This window comes from Passer domesticus, chromosome 8 (assembly GCF_036417665.1).
Source record: "Passer domesticus isolate bPasDom1 chromosome 8, bPasDom1.hap1, whole genome shotgun sequence".
Classification (NCBI taxonomy): domain Eukaryota; kingdom Metazoa; phylum Chordata; class Aves; order Passeriformes; family Passeridae; genus Passer; species Passer domesticus.
In genome coordinates, this window is record NC_087481.1 from 48,999,688 (window position 1) to 49,020,335 (window position 20,648).

Sequence of the window (20,648 nt, forward strand, 5' to 3'; positions counted from 1 at the left end):
AAGAATTCCAGTATTGCTTATACTGGAAGCAACAGAAATAGTTCATTGATTTATTCCACTGCCTTAAATCCACCAATAACCCACTGAAAGTTAGACATATGCTTCAATGGCTGGGAAGAATTAGTGGGTAAGAAAAGAATGGCATAGTGTCACTCTTTTATAGTGTATAGCCTTTTCTTCAGCAAGTTTTCAGTTCTAATCATGGATGCCACTTTGAAGATACTAGATTATCTTGTGAGGGGATTTTATCAAAATTTGACCAGGAAATCTTAAGTTTGTGGCCTGTTAGGTGTCCAGTTCAGCATTTGAGAAGGGAGGTGTTAGTACACTGTGAAACATCAGATTACAATTGATAACATTCCTCTGTGTGTCACCTAAATCAACTTATATTGGGCTGAATGAGAGTCTTGGGCTGAAATTGCTCTGGTGGTGTAGAGGATCCTGTGCTTTTGCTGAGGATGTAGATGCTGTGAAATAGTGTGAAGCCAGTGAGCTTTACCCAGGGGCTGGAAGGTGAAGCATTTGCTGTTGATAGACCAAAGAGGTAAATTTTAATTCAGAGCTTTGAAACCTTTCATAGGTACAACCTCCATGTTCTTGTTAGGCTTCTTGAAAACACTGAGATTTTTTCATACCTCACTAAATTGTTAGATTTAAAGCAGGTTCTTCCTCTTTCTTCTTCTAACAATGCTGTGAGCATCTAAAGGAAAATTTCCTCTTAACTTTTTTCCCTGGGTTCAAGCAGTTTCAGCTTGAGCAGATACTGCATTGCATCCAGCTCATCTCTGTGGTGACTGGTGTTTGTAGGAGCTTTCTCTTTGCCTTCTCTTTCAGCAGTAAATGGCTGCTAGGCCTCCCTGATGGGGTCTTTTAAAAAGTAGAAAAGATCAAATGTGTGTACAGAGTACTTCAAAATTACAAGAGAAATTAATATACAACATTATTCTGTTGAAGAAAAGTTGTATTGTTGGTAAGCAATCCCCACTCCCTGCAAGAAAGTCCCACGCTGGAACAGAGAGGGTACAAGGGCAGTATTGTTTGTGAGTCCTGGCATGAATCTCTGTCCTTGCTGCCCCAGCACACTGAAGCAATGCAGAGGCAATTGCTTTAGTGCAGCAGGCAGATTGCTTTGTGCAAGCAATTCAGCTGCTGCTCATGAGAAACAGAGCTGCAGGAGCCGTTTGACTGACTTTCATATAAATGAAGCGTGATCAGAAGATGTTTCTGGTGGAGTTTTGAGTCCCAAAGATTTCACACTTCTGCGCTGCCCTGTGCAGATGCCAGGGTACTGATCTTGAATGCTAGCCCAGAATTCCCAGAGAGTCAGTGTTCAAGTGCTGGATGCAAGCTAAGAGACCTCCACAGATGGTTGCAAGGTGGTTTTTTAAAACACTTTTGGGAATGTGAGAGCTGGCACCAAAATTATTTTGGAATGCAGTCTGCCAGAAAGATGTGATGTAAACCAGATTTCTGTGTGCTGTTACAAGTCAGTACAATATTAATCTGGTTGAATTAGTATCATCATTACTTTATAAAGAGAGACTGTTTTATGGCTTCTCACTGATTTTTATGGAAGTCTCTGAAACACGACAAGGCATAACAATATTTTTTGGAGATGACCTGAATTTGTACACTGGAAGAGAAGGCACTTAAAAGGCTGCCTTCCTCACTGGCGTGAATTTTACAATTTCACTGGAAAAATGGCCACTTAACTGACTGTGAACTTGATCAAAATGCTTGTCTAGCAAATCTTCATTCATTTTGATGATGATCCAAGAACCAAGGCAGGGAACTGGCAATACCTCTGCCAATTCATGTTCTGGATAAAACCCTCTATGAATACAATTTCTTGGCTCAATTTTTATGGCTTCCTGTGTCCTGTAAATTACTCAGACATATCTGTAGCTGTAAAATATTTAGCAAATGTATCTTTTGTGAACTGGGACATGGAGTGTTTTAAAACTTGAAATAGCGCTTTGGTAGAAGAGGTTAAATTATGACTTAAGGGAGATTCAGAGCTTTGCAGAGGCTTGGCAGGAAGAGGATGCTCTTTTATGGCATAAAATCTAAATCAGGATGTATTTCTGTGTCCCAAGGTGCCATCCAAATCACATGCTGCAGCTTGTCTCTTTCCGGTAATGCTGTTTGACATATTGTCAGCAACACCAGTATGTTTTTTCCCTTCCTCACTCTCTGTGTGTCAACACATTTACAGCTGTGATTAAGAATCCTCTGTTTAGTGTTTCATAAGTTTTTGGGTTACTGTACACTGAAATAGGCCAGTCTTCATCTGAGAGCACTAAACTGTGTGTACATTTGCTTTTTCAAAATAAAAGAACTGTTGAGAAAGAACCACGTGTGAAATAACAGAATCATGTGTGTACACCTAGGGAAACGGTTGGTGAGAAAGCTGAAGTTGTGTAGCTGAGTGGGAGTTTACTTCTACAGTATGTTGAAAAATGTCATAAATGTATTCATAAATTGTTTAAATTCTTAAGGGAGGCTGGAGGGTTTCTAGCATGGCATGTGAAGATTTACTGCCATCTACTGTGCAGTTGAACACTGATTATGCGTAACAGATAAAACAAAAGGAATGAATTGGGTTAGTGTACATTTTTTGGAAGGGGGGCACGGGTTGGGATTTAAGGTATTATCCCAAACAGACTGTGGGGTTTGAAGTTCTGGCTGAGCAAGGGCAGGGTGGTGATGCAGAGCAGAATCCAGTGCATCAACTTCCAGACTGTGTGTGTGACCAAGTGGCCAGGCACAGCCCCGGGCTCTTCCACCCGGCACTGCAGCTACAGATCCGAGGGGTTTCTTTAAAGATGCCCTGCAAGGGTTAGAAGAACCTGCAGCTGTTTCCAATGGATCTGACTTTTGTCTTCATAAGGTAGGTACTTATTCCTAAAATCCCTATTGAAGGTGATACCTCTTAGCACATTTGTGTGAAATAGACTCTTAACCAGAGATAGAGATTTTTAAACCCCAGGTAGGGGGGTTAAATTCCTTAAAATTTCTGCATGTTTTGTTGAGGTAAAAGGCAAAATGCTGAGTGAAGGATAGTTGAAGTGTCTCAATGCTCTGGCAGGGAGGGGAAACCTAGTAAGTGGATTCTTGTTAGTTACTGCCCTCCCACCTGTAATAAGGAGCTTTTGAGCTTCTCTCACAAACATTTTTGCCATGATTATGACTTTTTCCTCCAGTGTGAATCTCTCCTGAGTACATAACTGAACGGGCTTCTGAGCTCTTGCATCCTGCACCTGGGGCTGTAGGTCCCTTCATGTGGGGCAGGAATGCAGATTATTGAATTCCTGTGCCACTCTCAGGCCAGCTGTCTGCCTCCTTAAACCTGCTTCTGGCTCTGCCCTGCCTCCTGTTCATGCAGGCTTGTTCCAGAGTTTGGAAGATGCTGGTTAGGTGTCTGTGCTGGCTGCTGAATCCATAGCAGCTTGGCAGTGGAGGGAAGCAAGTGGGTGTTTAGATGTGGGTGCTGCCAGTGAGACTTTCCTTTCAGGATCATTATTGTGCTTCAAACTTTTGCTAGACAAGTCTTTGTAAGCTAAGACAGAGATTAAATGGTCCTCCAGCATTAGTGTATCTTTTCTTTACATCAAAGCCATGCATTTCTTTTAAGAATTAATTAAGCCTACAATTAGAATTGCAATTTAAGGCAGTTCTAGGCAATGAGGAAGCTGTAGTGAGCTGATCAAGAAACTCAGGCTGTTGTTAAATCCTTTTCTCTCCCAAGCAGAAAAGTGCCAGGCCTTCTTTTCATGTCTTCACCTATTTAGATTCAATGCTATTTGGGATAAAAACTTAAAACTGAGCTTAATATATAGAAAACAAATCCACACAGGTTTGTATTCCTGCAGTAGAAGGAATAATTTAGGGAAATAATCAGAAGGCTTCTTCTACCTTTTACTTCTTGCAAAATTGTAATTTTTTCTGAAAAATTCTTACATGTGGGCTTGCAAATGTGCTGTACCTCAGTGCTGTACCTTGTAGTGTTTTGGCAGTGTGAGGAGTTCTAATTTTCTGTTGTATAATTTTCTTCTCCTACTGTATAGGATCAGTGGTGTTGGTCTTATTACAGCTGTGTACAACCACAGGTCTGTGGCATCCAGTTTTATGTCCTTCACTGTAACAGTGCAGTAAATTCTGATAGTAATAATGCTGATTACATCAGGAAGGAAAACAAACAGGGTGGCATTTTCACACTTCCAACACTCCAACTTTTTCATACTTTCATTACAATGATCTGAAATTTCTTATTAAAATGTCTGGTGAAAAATTGCAACTCTCTCCTTTCCCTCTTTCTACCATGTTGTATTATCTATTCATCATCATTTTTCTTGCAGTTTGCTACAGTTAGGAAAGATTTCCAGAAAGATAAAATTGTCTGATCTAACTGAGGCTGTTCCCTTCTCCCTGCAGAGAGTTGAATGATGTGGATATATATGATCTTTGTAGCTCTGTTGCTGAATCTCTGACAGATACAGGTGCATGTTAGTTGTTAATTTATTTTCTCTGAATTCGCTATCAAGTTTCTTGATAGATCACCCCTTAGGCCTGTATGTAAAGCATATTTAAAAAAATACCACTGCTTATAGAAAACGGGCCTTGGGAGACTGATGACACATTCAGATCATTGTGAATCGTGATGTGGAAAAATAGATTTTTCTGGATTGCTTTTAAAAGTTCTGCTCAGCTTTATCATAATTAAGGTTTTTCACTGTAGTGTTGGAGTTCAGTGTGAAACTACACAATAACTAGTATATTATTAATGCTGTTTGCTCTTACTGCATCAAAAGAACACCTCATGGTGCCTACTATAAATGAGATCCTAAGATTGTGGTAGGGTTTGTGCATTTTCATTTATAACCGTAAAGGAACCAGATGTACTAGAAGTGCCAGTGTGTATTTTTTGCTGGATGGCTTAATATTGTGCTACTTCAAATAGTGCTACTTAAAATTGATGGGTATTTTTAATGGCATTTTGGGTTTTCACATTTAAAACACAGCAGTGTGGAATTTGGTCATTTGTGGGGAAGATCTACAGCATCTGCTTTTCTTTTCACCCTTGCTGTGCACCCTGCTGCTCTAAAACCTGTGATTCCCTGGAGCAAATTGGGGTTGTAAGATCCAGATGTAGAAAAGGGACAAGGATTCTAATCCCGAAGGAATTTGGCTTTTTGGCAGTCGCTATAGGCAGACAGGTGTGGATGACTTTGGAGCTGGCTTTAGGTCTGTCACTCGATAGGGCTGCTAATGAGCTGTTTTATGCTTCCTTGCTGTAGTGGATGATGTTGTAATTCCGAGGATAGAATCAGGTTTCCTTTCGGGAGTATTGTCTGCAGCTCCTCAAGAGATCTCTGCTCAGGATCTTTCATGGAGCTGTAGTTAAAGTCTTTTCTTATGCACACATATAGTTATTCTTTTAGTAAATAGGAGTGCCCACCCAGATACTGGTATGCTCAAGCATAATGCAGTGAATTACTTTCTTCATGCCTGATGGGAGGGAATTCCACAGCCTAATTGGCTGCACAGAGCACTGAGCAGGACCAGAGCATGGGGAATTCTGTCTTGCAAATGACAAAATGCTCCTTTACAGTCAGATGCAGAGCGTGTCAAAGTCTGTAATGAGCCTGACTGAATGTTTAGCAGTGCAAAGGCAGGGAAGTTTTAGAATTACATTGAAAAATTTAATTCTGTCACTGTGGTGTGACAGAATTGCATTGTAAATGCACTGAGGCTCCCATGTGACCATTAACAGCATTTCCTCAGATCTCTAATCTGTTACAGCAAATGCCCAAAGGAGGCTGAGTCTGTACTGCTGAGATCAATAAATATTTTATCTTTGAGTGAAAAGAATGGTAGTGAGGAATACAGCCTGCAGTGCTTTTTGTATTTACCTTTGCTTTCCAGTATTTGAAAGCTCTGACAAAGCATACTGGGCATTGACTATTTCTTTTGTTTGTTTACTCAAGAGTTTGAAAGCTTGACTAAATGTGTGTCATCTGTGAAAAACAGCTTTAGAAATAAATCCAAGATTTTGCCCCTTAAGTTGAAGGAAACTTTTTAATTTTTTTTTTCATTTTGTGCCATTTTTCACTCTTACACAACAGTGTTTTAAAAGGAGATGGCCAGCTACTTTCAAAGCATTAAACAGTGGTGTTTTGTTTGTAACCTTTTACCTTGGGACAAGAAAAAGCAACCAATGAAAAGTTTAAAGGGTTTCATGTGTTTTTTTTAATGTGAATAAATATCAACTAGAAACCTTTTATGTGAGAACATAGTTTTAATCTTTGGGAAAAGGAAGATTCAACTTATTTGGAATAACCCCAAATCTGTCTGTATTCCTAACAGGGCTCCCCAAGTGCCTTCTGTAAAAGAATCTGACTTCAGAGTGAAGCCTTTTCTTGACATATACTGGAATTTTCAAGTGATGTATGAAATATTTAAGTATCTCTGAGTAATCCGCCGCTGCTCTGTGATTATTTAGCCGCTGGCTGGGGAGGAGGGTGATTTGAAGGTGGAAGAGAGGATTTGAAGGTGGAGGGAAAAGGGACCTTGGATTTTAGTGCAGAAGACATTGCACTCACAGGGAGAAAGAATTGCCTGTGCTGTGAAGAGTTTGAGGGTGAGGACTTTTAGGAGAGGCTTCAAGCCCTGGGATCTACTGAACCACTTGAAGAGCTCTGTCACGGTGGAAGGGATGAGGGCCACATCTTATGAAGCTGTGGCTCCCATTCATTTAGACAGGAGATGCATATTGAAGTTCTAGCTGTAACCTGATGAAAAGACATGGAGAGGGGACTGGCAGGATTTGGCAACCAGGAGGGAAGAGGAGAGGATCCATGTGAATCCAGGGTGGAAAAAAGGACAAGCAGGTGGAACTGCAAAAGATCCCTTGCCAGAGAAGAGAGATGGTCAGAAGTGGGAGAACCTACTAGAAGTTGGGGAGATACACCAGCAGTTTGCTCTTACCTGGATATTTGTTGAAACTATTTTCAGGTCAGTTTGGAAATATCCACATACATCTGATACTGTTTTCTACCTGTTTTCTCTTGTCTTGTTTATCCCTTGCACAATATGAATCAGTTCATGGTCTTTCACTCAATCCAGCAAAAGACATGGAGAAGGCAATTGCATGTGTTCTCTGTTCCTCTTATTCCTTTTTTTTTCTTTCCTGTCAATACTCTGAAAAAGCTTTATTGCAGGGTTCCTTACATTGATTTTAACTCTTGTCTCTGTAACATTCTGAAGCCAGACATCTCCATCTAGTGGTTATTCCACCTTCACTCACCAAGTACCACTTCAGGAAGAAGGGTGCCCTGCACACACACACAGAGCAGAAGAGCAGCTGCAGCCCCTCTGTTACTTCAGTGCATTCCTTGGGTGTCTTAAACTGCTGTGAGCCCAGAACAAAGTACTTACATTTTTTTCCCAAAGGAATTATTTTTAGTACTTAGTGGGTAAAAATTTTCTGATATATGGAATGGAGTTATTTTGCTACTGCTTATGACACAGCAAATACATATGAAGATGCTTGTCATCATAACTGCGTGCAGAAAATAAAGCAGGATCAGTCTTGTTTTTTAACAAGAAAATGACAAGAAGAAGTACTTACTAGACATTGCTTTGTGAATCAAATTATTGCATTAAAGTAAAATTGTTGAGACCTTGTAGCACGTATAATAATGCAGAATAATATTTCTGCTGCATGTAACCATTTTTAACCTTTCAGAGAAAAACAAAATCTCTTGTTTTTCTTGTTGGAGTCCTGCTTCCTGAAGGCCTGACCATAACTCCCTGTAGAGTGGCTGCTGGTGCTGGTGGTGGCTGTGAGTCAGGAGCAGTTCAAGGCTGGTCTTTGTCTGAGAGGTGCCCAGGCTGGGGCTGTGGTGCAGCCATCTGACCCTCCTTGGCATTAGGGAAATGGTGCCAACCAATGCAGTCAGCCTCACAACCTGGGATGGGGAGACATTTTCAGGACCACTTGGGATGGGAGAAAGAAGGGAGTGCCCCTCTTATTCAAAGACAAGGTTAAAGGGTGCACCAGGTGTGCACTCCCATCTTCTTCCTCACAGGAAGCTTCATTGTGCTTTCCCCACCGTGGGGTCTCCTCCACCTGTGGGCAAAGAAATCCCTCATGGACTTTGCTGCAGGAATGGAAGCAGAGTTTTCTATTTCTCCTCAATCTTTAATTAATTTTGCTTCTCTTCTTGAAGGCCCTTTTATTTTCTCTACATGCATACATACATACATATTCAGAGATCACAAGATAATTTGTTGGATCCCTCTCCATGCCCTGAATTAAAAAGTTTTGAGGGCCAGTAAGATTTGCTTTATGTCAGGAAGGGCTAAAGAGTAGCCAGAGCTAGAAAGCCAGAAAGGAGAAGGAGAAAGAGGCTCTTTATCCCTTCTCCTCAGTGGGGGAACATCTTCAGAAGTGCCTGGCTGAGGACTGGGTGCAGAAGCTGCTGTCCATGTCAGCTGAATAACTCACCCATGTTTATTGCTGGAGATTGTAGTAAGAATATTCAGCTGAAATTCTGAGAATTTGCTCCATTTCCACCATCCTCAAATGAATATTTTTAACATGCATTTTAACTGGTCATTTTTCAGAACAGCTCTTTACTGGAAATGTCCTACTGTGAAGGCGCTTTCTGTTCCTGTCGCTGAAGCAGAGCTGGTTCTACATTACATCTGCTTTGATTGTATTTTTTTGTAATCTGTTAATGACTAAAGAGCCATTGGGTGGCACTATCAGCCAGTGAGCACCTCCAGTAGTTGCTGAGCTAAATGCAAAAGTCTGGGTAGGAAAGATGAGAAATTACATGTTTCTTAAGATGGAAAACGTACATTGGTTTCTGTTTGAAGTGGTTCTGTTTATCTCCACACCATATGTGTTTTGAAAATCTTTTAAAGTTAAGTATGATCTCTTTGCTCTACTTTCTTCAAAAGTAGAAGTCTTCATTTGTAATATCAAGATTTTTTTTTTAAGAAGCATCTATGAATGGAGAATAAAATTAATCCTATGCTAAGAATAAGGGAAACTGCAGTGCAAGACTTCAGGTTGGTGTGTGCCTTTAGAGTTTGCCTGCACAGAGGCTTAGGTGCTGTTTGGGCTTCGTGTTCCTGAGCTGAGCACACACATCAGGGTAATAGCATCTGGGATTCACATCATACATTTATTTCCATTTTATTCAATTTTTTGGTTAATACAGAGTTTACTTGTGTGTTCAGCTTCATGACTGGAAAATAGCATTTGTAGTGACCTGCTATTTAATTCTGCATTTGGAGGCAGTAGACTTAAAATACCAATGTATTTGTGATGATGTAAAACTTGCAAAACTGACTAAGAGTGCCTGCTTTTAGGTTCTATTTCTAGCTAAGTCTGTGTTTTCTGTGATAGGAATTGTAGTTATTTTTGTCATGGAGATGGTGTCAGTTCCATTATAGGCATTTTCACAGAATTATTGTTTTGTACATTCATGCTGTTAGCTCTCAGCACTCTCTCCTAAGTTCAAGGCTGGCAAGACTATGAAAGCTGCAAGCAAATTTTAACTTGTTCATAATATCCTTCACTTCAAAAACACCATCCTGATCCTGAGCAGGAGCATTTTGAGAGGTACCAAAAAAAGCCCCCATGATCATGTTGTTCACATCTTGCTTTCAAATGCACCAGATAATGCCACTTGTTTAAGCTTAGTCATGTCTGGGGGAATGTCAGGAGTCTGCATCACATGAGCTGCTCCTCAGATTTCCCAGCCTGCATCAGCATGTTTTCCTGGGTAGAAGCAGAGTGGAGATGTTATTAAAATGGTTCATCCTAGATGTTAGTATTAATATTAAATCTCAGGTTTATTCTGTGATTTTCATGCAATATTTCACATTTACATTTAGCTGATTTATGTGAAAATACTTTAGTAATCTTTTTTTTCCTTAAGGTATGTGCCTCAGATGGAAGAACATACATTCTAACCAACCATTCCTTTTGTGTTTTTGCTAACAATTTCATCTTCTGCTCAACTCCCAGACTTACCACCTTGGGGCATCTTCGAGCCAACATTTAGCTGAATTTTAAACGTGTATCTTTTCCATGATCAGTTTATAGCCCTAGTGTTGCTTGTCCTCTTTCCCTCCTTGGAGACCAGAAGGGCCATTGGCATGTCCTTGCTCATGCTGCAGTCAGCAACCTTCTCCTGAGCAAACCCAGCATGCGACAGACAGGGAAGCACCCGGTGCAATCTGTTTGTTCCCTCCTGCCTTTGCAGTGCTGGTGATAAATGCACCCTGCCTGGAGATACTCCAGACTGGTGAGATCTTTGAGCCTTTTCCCCTGAGCATCACTTCCGATGCTCCAGGGCTGCTGTACTCACCACACCAGCTGTGCAAAACCTGGAGAGGGTGAGAGATGAGGAACCAAAAAGGCTGGCAGCACCAAAACGTTGGGTTGTCTTATGCCTTTCCATCAGGTGACTCATATTCAGGACAAAATCTGCTCAGTGTGTTCAACTCCACTCCAGGGCTCTGTTCCCAGGGTCTCTGATCCTGTTTCAAGAGTCAGGAGTAGATTGGCATTGCTTCCTAAGGCTTCAAGCCTGTGTTTTGTCTCTCCTCTCCCTTCAGTCCCCCCCCCTGGAGCTCATGGAGTTGGATGCCCCACATGTGCCCATATAGGGAGGGGTGTAACTATCTTGTTGACACTGGCTAATCCAGGCAGGCATGTGAAGGGGCAGCAGAGTGTGATGCTCACATGTAGAGTGGCAGATGGCACTTGGGACTGGCTGTCTCCATCACACCCCTCAGGACAGACATATAAGACAGGGAAAGAGCTTTTTTGCGTACCTCTGCATGCTCCTGACAGAGTTGCTGAAGAGCTGGGCTGTCCAGCTCCATGTACTGAGCCACACTCATTCCTAGAGGAGAAAATTAATGAATCTATCCTGTGCTGCAAATTAATGGCAGTTCTGCTATAGTTTTAATTTCCACAACATCAGTGCATTGTGTTAGGTGAAAATAACTGAGCAGGATCAGATATCTTGAAGAAAACACCATCCTGTATTGGTGAAAGTCTAGCTGACCATGCCCTTTTCCAAATGTATGGCCAAATAGGACAAACTCAACTAAATTATTTGTTACTGAGTTTTCATCAATGACATCTAGGTAGCCCTCTAAGTTATTTGTATGTTAATGCTAGAGTGGGCAGCTGAGCTTATTGTGTGTATTATTCTCTTTGAAGCTCCAGTGATGAACAAAGGCTTTGCTTTCAGTAGACAAGTCAGAGGGTGAAAGTGTCTGAAAGTATTACCAACACAGAGAACTCAGGCTGGATCATAGCTGGAAGACCTGACTGAAGGCTTAATAAATCTGACAAGAGACTTTTAGACTGATCTGTTGTGCAGGAGGATTTTAGGTAATCCAATTAAGTAACTGCAAACCAATGCACCTATGGAAACTGCTCAGGATCTCTTTATAACAGTGCTGAGCACTGAACACTATCTTCACCTGCTGTCCCATGCACCCAGTTATTTCCCTGTGTGATAATGAACCACTGCATTCACTGTGGACTACAATACAAAGCCTAATAGTAATAACAGAAAAACATCACTAAAGCAGGTGACTGTGCTCTGCCCCTAGATGGAAGCAGCCAGCAGTAGTGCAGGGGGCCAGCATTTCTCTGCAGTGAGAAGGCTTCAGCCTGTGTTACACGTATGGATGGCTGGGGATTTATTGGTCCCACTTAAAGTATAACTATCTTCTCTGCTAAATTGTATTTTATGTGCAGTAAGAATACTTGTTAGATTACCACAGTCTTTGAACCAAGTGGAGAAGAAGGGTGAAGGCTGGACACATGAGGAAATCTCATCTTACTAGAGGTTTTCTTAGCTAGAAAAGACCACTAAACAGTGGAGTCTGACTTCAGGTGTAACACAGCTATTCCATACTGTGTGATCCAGAGGGTCCTTTATCACCCCAAACCCAGGTTTTACAGCTCATCCCCCCTCATCCCAGGATTGACCTGGACCCTGGCAGCAGTGCTGCACTGTGATTTCAGTTGTATACATTGGCAGATAGATTTGGTGTTACCAATTTTTGAAGCTTCAATCTCTACAGGCACTTAGGCATCTAAAAAAAAATCAGAAATATTGATGTGGGCCTGTTTTATTATTGAACAGTGGTTGCACTTATAAACCCAGAAGGCTATGGTCTGTCATTGTTTCTTGATGTCATGTTAAAAAGTATTTATGAAGTTTGAATGGTCTTGCTAGTGGTTGTTCAAAAATGTCAGCGTTCAGATACCCAAACATTTTGGAATCACAGTTGTGTGGAATATTTCTTCAACTTACTTATTTAGATATAGACATTCAAGATATATGTTCAGTTTTCCTGTCTATCATAAAGAAGTTGTAGATGAAATTGTCTGATTCCAGTCCCAGTAAGGAAGGTGGTTTCTTATCCTAGTCAAATTAGGCTGTAATGCTGGGTACAAAAAGAATTGTATCTTTCCTTTTAAAAATAATTTGTTTGAATATTGCTATATGGAGCTGGATGGGAGCTCTGGAGGAGTGACTGTCTCTGAGTAAAAGCAGAAGAAATACATATGAATTTTCTGCATGCACTGTGAAGACAGCTTTTTAAGGTTTTTTCCTTGGGTGAAGAAGATAATCTCTGTTTTACTGTGCATTACATTGTAGAGGTTGAGATGGATGAAACACACTTAATTGAAAAAAAATTTATTTGATTGTTTTAGAAATATGGGAATTTTTACAGCAGATCCAACCACAATTCTGTCTGCCAGCATCTCATTTCTTGGGTGTTATAGAAGCATGACTCTAAAGTTCATTTTTGTGGAATATGGAGATAAACTTCTTCCAAACACCACTCTGTAGAAGGTGGTTTATGCCAAGAGACTTTTAGGCTCATATTCCATCCAAATATCAGGATATGTTCTTTATTCAGTAGTCTTCTCTGAGTGGGGATGCTCCCACATCTGGAGATCTTGGTCCAATTCTTTTTCTAAATTCTGCTGTTTAAATATTCAAATTGATCCGTCACATTTCTGCTTGGCTTGCGTTGATGCATCTGACTTCTCAGGATGTTTTCAAAATGACGTACTGATGGTTTTGTAACAGTAATACTATGATCCAGAAATTCTGGAGATAAGGGTGGAGTCTAATTTTTTTTGATGCTTGCTACAATAAAAAGAGATTTTTAAAAAAGTGAAGAGACTTCGGAGCCCAAAAATTACGCTCAGGTGATTTATATAAAAAGATTGACTGCTAAATTACAAAGTCAAGTCTAAACAATCCCAAATTAGAGAGTTAGAGAGAAAAATTTTCTGAAAAGCTGCATCACAGGACTTACAGCTCCTCATCAAATATAATCTTGCCTTTGACTCAATATCTCTCCTTGTGTGCCAACTGCTCAGCTAAAATCTGTTCTCAGCTACATTGCTTCATCTATGCTTTTTCATTTTTGATCTAAGTGGTTTGGATGGTTATTTTCCTTACTCTCACTGATATTTAAAGACTGTCCATGAGCCTTTCTCATCTCACCAGCCCCAGAGAGCATCATATTACCTTAGCAGAGAACATCAGACAGTTAGGAGGCCTTGCATGTGCCAGAAAGGTGAGTATTGGGACTATCTGAAAACAATGAAGATGCTCACAGCTGAAATTGAACCAGCTGAGAGACTTCACAGTCTCTCTCTGAAGTGCATCCACTTTCAAAATTAATGGGGTTTTTTGATCCCTTCTGATCACTTTTAAGGTTGCAAAAAAAGCTCAAATGGCACATAATAGTGACTTTTAACTGATTTATTCTGAACGGCACGTCTTTCCTTGTGGGCAAGAAGGGAAAGGACTATCTGCTTGTTTTGTTCTCTTTCTTTCCTTCTAACTTAGCAGATAGATGAGGTGAGGACATGCCACAGGGATGAGACTTGCCAGACTGCCTGGAACACCACAGTTTTGGGGCACGTTCTTTCCCTGGGTGTGAAGGGAAACTCAAGTATCTGATGACAGATAAAAATGCAGGTTGGGGAAAATTGTATAACTGAGAGAGTGAATTTTTTTCCCTCTTTGGAGAGATCAGCAGCCGCGCAGCCTCTGTGTCAGGCAATGTTTTCTGAAATCAAACTGCCTGTGTTCCTCTCCTTGCTTTCCTTCAGCGCTGGCCTGCTCTGCCTCGGTGGAAAGAATGCCAGTCCGCCTGCTGACAGGGTGCAGTTGGCTGGGCCGGCAGCTGCGGGCAGGGAGAACCTGCAGCGCTCAGTCACATGAACCTCGTGCGGGCAGCGGTGGGGATTAGCTCTGCTCCTGGCCGGAAAGGTCCCCGTGCGGTTCCCAGGCTGAGCTCGCCATATGTGCTTCACGTGATTGTCCTGAGGGTGACACGAAGTGGAGAGTTCAGATCCGAGTGAAAGTTGGTTTGTGTTTCCTCACCCCGTTTAATGTAATGCAGATGCAGAGCAGAGCATGAGGGCGCCTGTGCCGGGGGGAGATGGGACAGGCTGTAGAAAAGCCCTGTAGCTTTTATTAATTCCTTCTCCTTCCCCTGAATTTTACGCTGTTTCCTGATGGGAGTTGTATGTGTGAAGGAACCCCCTTGGACCACCTGTTAGGTGCCTTTCCCTTTTCAGTCATGGTCTTTGCCATCTTTTAAACATTGGGGGTTTTGTATTTGGAGAAAAGCCAAAGACTTGAACAATAGTTTTCTCCTTTTGAGGGGCGGGGAGAGCTCTCTGATGCGGTGCAGGAAGGAAGAAATAAGGCAAGAAAAAATTAGAAAATATGGATGGAGAACCTCCAGTCTCCACTTAGAGCGAGTGTGAAGTATTGCAGGATTATATACTTTTTTAAAGGTAAGAGGTGTGTACTCACAGGCTGATTTAATTTGTGGTTTGCCTTACTGCAAGGTAATTTTGGAAATGGCATCTTCCATAGAAGGATCATGTCACATACAGAGTGCCAGTGCTATTGCGAAAGGTTTCCAGACTAATGCTGGAAAAAGGAAGTTTAACAAGCTCTTGCTGTAAGAAACATTGTCTGAAGAGCTGAAGAGGCTTGTGTCCATGTGGCAAAATAGGAATATTTGCCTTATTTTGATCTTTAGATATGAGAGAACAGCTCATTTTTTTATTAATAATAGAATTTATTTCTTAATTGACATATATATGTCAATTCATATTAGAATTCTCTGCTTGATGTTAGAAGCAGAGACAGCAAAATAAACGGTTTTCTGTCTGTTAATTTTTTAATAGTGTGAAATATGGAAAAGATCCTTGCTTTTGCCACCCAGATGTAAGGTGTAATATATTTGGGTTTATGAAAGTGCAAAATTTGTTCTTGGAAAGCTTTGGTTTTCAAGGAGAAGGTGGATCAGCAATAAGAGGAAGCCTGCTGAGATAACTTGCCGAAGGCTGCATGCGGGTGTGCGGGCTCTGCGCTACCTCTTGCTCTTGCTTTGGGGTCCCAGCAGAACCTGTGGCACAGGTCAGCGCTCGTACACTTTTGGGGCAGTGGAGTAGTGCTGGATGATGAGTTTTTCCTTTCGCTGAATGTTTCTGGGTGGGCGGAGAGCTGATTTGAGCGAGAATACTGCTCGAGCTAACAAATATCAGCAGTGTCTTTCCTCAAAATCTCAACTCTCCTTAGGAAGCAGCCAGCCCGAACATGGATAAATTGCTCAGGGGATAAGATGTGATGTATTTGAGTGTGTGTTTTAAGAAACTGTTAAAACTTCAGCTGGGTTATGCTTGTTGCCTTCCAGAGCAAGGGCTTGCTTTGTAAAATTCAGTCTCCCTCAGTCTTCATTAGTGAGCCGTGTTTTTTCTGCAGTTTGCCTAATTAGACTGTGACGCTCTTCCCAGTAGGATCCTGTGGTATTACACTGTACAGAAACAGGATTTTGGTGCTGATACTTGAAGAGATCGAGAACATATGGCATAAACATCAACCGATATTGTTTGCCATCCACACTTGCTGCGTGTAATGCAACAGGACCGGCTCCTGGTGGCCACGTGATCCGCCTTCCAGTCCTCCATTTGGGGTGGGTTTTTTTGTTCCTAAAGTTGTGACTTTCTGGAAGGAAGCTTGTAAATAACCGGGGTGCAGAGAGCAGGTAGAATGTCACTGGGATGTTACTGGGAGGCATGTGCGCAACGCTGACATCGGCTCCTGGCCGCGCTCCCTCCGCACCAGCTCGCTGCTCCCGGCAGCCCTTCATGTTGCAAGAAGGTAAGATCATGTCGTGTCACCCGTGTCCACCCACCGCCGTGCCAAAATGCCTGTGTCCCCGTCCTCTCAGCAAGGAGGGACACTAATATGCCAAGTGGAGTATCTTACCAATCTTTAAAATTTAATTTTCAAGTTCAACTCTTTCCGTAACGAAGGGAAAAGACAGGGAAGTGCAGCTCTGGCGGCAACAGCTAACTGGGATTTCAGATTAAAGATACGGTCTGCTTCTTATCGTGCTTAGATTTTTGTAATAAAGGGCTTTTAGACTTTAAAAGACATTCCACACCCAATTGTATCCTATTGATTTGCCATGGTTAACCACCCGGTAATAAGTCTCATAGTCTGTGTTAGTAGGCACAGAGCAGAATTACATTAGTGCTGTTTACAACCAGTGGGCAAGGAGTTATTTGCAAATCGTGGAAGAACTCAAAATACCAAAATTTTTCAAAGATGTTTGAATTTGGAAATGCCTTCATTAGTGAGCTATGAATAGAGTTCTTTGGAATAAAAAAAAAGAAAAAAAGAAAAATCAAAGCATTATTATTTTTTGTTTGTTTTGTCATGTTATTGTTTGGGGGTTTTCTAATAACTGATACTTTAAACTTCAAGATGGCTTTTTATTTTCAGAAGTAAAGGCTGGTAAATAAATACAATAATATTAAATAAAATAATATTTTTTTTAAGAAAAGGCAATAGCAGTAATAACTTTTTTGGACGTCTTTCCACACAAAAATGAATCTGGTTCCTAGGGTGTTTTGCAGTTAAAAGATACACCTTGTGTTATTGATGTAACATCTACTGCGCAGGCCAGTGGGTTAAGTAAAAACTTATTTTTCTTCAGTCATGTAAGCTCCATAGACATTTAGACAATAGCTATTCAGCAGAGCATATGCATTATAGTAAAAATGGACAGACCATCAAGCAAAAATTAAGAGGAAATAAGGCAGTGCTTCACCAAAATAGTGGCCGGCCATCTCCATTGACAGTTCTGTCAGCAGGACTGGGCAAATGCCCAGCTCAGTGCTGGGGACAGGTTAATATCTTCACACTTTTTTCCTTCCTCACAGCTACCATATGCAGTGCTCTGAAACCTGATATTTTTCATCAAAAACTGATTTTTATTTTCTGTCGTAGTATATTAATCAATTTTACTGTGCAGAGCTTGGAGCATATTAACTGTCAGTTACTCCTAATTAATACTGAAGGCAGACAGAAAGAGAGAACAAAATAATTGATGTTATTTAATACAAAATGCCTCTTCCAATTTTATTTCCTTTGTGGAAAACTCTTCTGGTTCCTGTTCAAGATTTAAGCACAGTCCTGTTTTATGTTTTGTTTCACAAGGTTGATTGAATGACAGTTTATTATTCAAGACAATAAATTAAACTTCTCAAAGCCAAAGAGTTACAACAGTTCTGGCACAGGCTGTTTTCTGCCAGAAGAAACATGCTCAGGTCTGATTCATACAACTGTTGCCCTCTAACATAAGAAAATTAAAGAAAACCACTTATATATCTTTTAAGATTCACATTAAATTTCTTTAGCATAGAAATTGGAATTCACTAAAGAAAACAGTGAGCAACATTCATTGCAAAACAGATAATGAAAGCTTCTAGGCTAATATACACTGCGCATTACTTCAGTGTAACAGTATGAATACTGTGGCCTAGTATTAAAGGCTCATTTCAAAGAGATCATGGAAAGACAGCAAACTTCTTTGATGTTTATGCTTAAATTAAATATAACTGAAAAGGGATAAAGGAGCATTGCTCTTGTTACAGTGAAATCAGGAAGGCTGTGTAACATGCTTCGGTAACAGTTGATTTAGACTGGGGCTTCACAAGGTTCATGTATAATTTATGTACACCAGTAGCATGTGTGAGTACCTAAACAATAGGAATTTATAACATTTATGTTGTTTTAAAATATGCATGAAATGAAAACCAAAAAAGAGGCTATAATTTATTGTCATGTTATATATATGTGTGTGTGTATATATATATATATATCTTAAGAAATTCTCAGAGATTCTGGTTTTCTAATCATAAATCTGATTGAAAAATAGCTGAAGCTTCAGGGGCTTTGGGGTTTTTTTTGGTGTTTTTTACCTTTTTTTTTAAGTTTATTACTTTAAATTGCCAACATTTCAACATTAGCAGTAAAGAGAAAGTAAATCATCTGGGCCACTACATATAGGAGCTATTCCAGCATTTCTGCTCCTGCACTCATGTGCTATGTTGGTTAGTAGCTGATAGCATGTAAACAGCTTTTAGGGGAGATGGTGATACTAGATTAATTCTGACATGATTGTGATGTTCCTGAGTGGCTTGTGGTCACAAGCTGTCACTTTTCAACTGACCTAGGGTACAAACAGAAGAGCTTAGGTCTGCATACACAGATTTCTGTAGCCTGTGTCGGTAGTGTTCTGCTAGAAACTTAGTTTACTAATATGTTTTTTCATTAAACTTTTCAAATGTATCATTGACAATAATATTTAAAAATAGAAGGAGAGTTTAATTTTTTTCCCCTCACAAATGGCATTTTCTTTGAACACAAATGCAGCTACTTTAGAAATAAAAATCCTTCTTTGTACTCTATGCTTTCCACAGTTGTATGTCATTTTCCTGTCTACAAACTGAAGATATTACCTTGGTAAAAGGGCTTTTATATTGTCTTATATTACTGTGAAATAGAAGTAGCTTATTCAAATGAGGAATTATCTGCCTACCACATTATGGCTCCTACTTTCAACATACACATGAAAACAGCTGTGCCTCCAGGCACTGCAAGATGTTGATACATTCAAACTTATTATTATTGTAGTGGTTAACAATGTCATGCAGAGAACACATTAGCAGGAGGTGTGGTGAGATATTGCTGTAATATCTCTTGTAGTAAATACTATATGTCAAGGATTATTTTTCGGTTGGGCATTTGTCTATGCGCTCATGTAAAAACATTTAAAGGGTTTCTGACTTGTGGTTTTTTCTGTTTTAAAGTCTGCATTTTGTTTTCTTTGTTACATTCAAATAAGCTTTCCAGATCCTTTCCCCCCAGAATTCCGTTCTTTCCGAGGGGAGGCCGGGAGCAGCGCCGGGAGCGCGGAGCCGAGGCAGAGCAGCCGCGCTCCGGGGCAGGGGTGCCTCTGCTGCAGCCCTTGCCCTGCTCCCGACAGAGTTACCTGGCCCTGCCTCTTTGCTCACCCTATGGATTTGCATTGTGGTCCATACCACCTTTTCTCCTGCTTCTCATCCCCCAAAACACCTTCTGTGCTCCTTGGCCCCAGGCAAGTCCCCAGGGCCACTCTATTGGCAGCCTGGGGCAGGAGCAGGAGGGGTTTGAGCACTTGGCACCCCAACACCACCCTCTGCACAGGGGCTGTGGCTGTTGGGGTCCTGAGTTATTGGGGTTCCCCAACACCTCTCCTACAGGATCCCTACTGGTTTGCAGGGACTTTGGTCAGTAAAGGGTATTTGAAGCCCAGTTGATAAGAGCTGTTGCAGGAAGGGTGCTGGGGAGGCAGGCACAGGCAGCATGGTGCTGCCAGACTGTCATAGCAAGCCCTGAAAGCTCCACAAAACTGTGACAGGATTTCTCTGCTAATTTAGAACTTTGCAAAATGTTACTGAGAGCACTGATCTGGTGCTACAGCTATTTCTGAGAGATTTTAGTGTAAATTTAAAATAAACTTTGATAAATATTGTTCTTTAATTTCAGTAAATAAAGGATTACATTTCCTTGGGAAGCAGTTGCAGCTAGATGCTTGCAGTATAGCTAAAGGAATTAGTATGGCTGCCTACTGAAATTCAAAATATAGACTAATGCTCAGAGACATCTCTGACATATGGTGGCACATCACCAAACCCAAACATTTAAATATCATGAATCAATACAATAACTTTCCCAGCTTTTAGAAATAATGACTTAGAGCCTTGGGTTTATGTAGTACCTTTGCTAGACTATGTACCTTACTTGAAAAGAGCTGAACTTTACCTAAATATTTATGGAGAGATGCATTGCATGGGGGAAAGCAGAAAGAGGCCCAGTATGCAATCTGGAGTTCCACACAATATAAGAAACATATTTTCAGGATAAAACCTGTACTGAGTAACATATACAGGAAATGCGATGGCCAGTGTAGACCTCAGTGGTACCTGGTATTATTCTTGTGTTGTAAGTGCCAACTGTTTTCTATGGCACTGGATTCAGCAATTGAAAGCAGCTAGAAAATAGAAGCAAAATGTTATTGCAAAGAAAGCAGAACATGTGGTTGATTTTAAACAACAATCTGAGATAACTTCCCAGAAATACAGAGCGAGAGTTGTTAATAAGAAATCAGTCTCACCAGAAGTGATCCACCCTTTTATTCTTGCAAATGCAAATATGTTTTGTTGGTTTGGT

General features: G+C 40.8%; 1 protein-coding gene across 5 annotated transcripts in view; it reads left to right on the forward strand.

The window, feature by feature from the left end:
- Positions 1–20,648, forward strand: part of RBM20 (RNA binding motif protein 20) — a 107,827-nt gene that overhangs the window by 53,975 nt on the left and 33,204 nt on the right. The window contains exon 1 of one of the 5 annotated variants that reach the window (XM_064431271.1): positions 2,695–2,890. The exons of the other annotated variants lie outside the window; for them this stretch is intronic. Within the exon in view, the coding sequence (XP_064287341.1) occupies positions 2,865–2,890 (26 nt within the window). The 5' untranslated portion in view covers positions 2,695–2,864. Of the gene's footprint in view, positions 1–2,694; positions 2,891–20,648 lie in introns of those variants that run through there. 5 annotated transcript variants of the gene reach the window in all.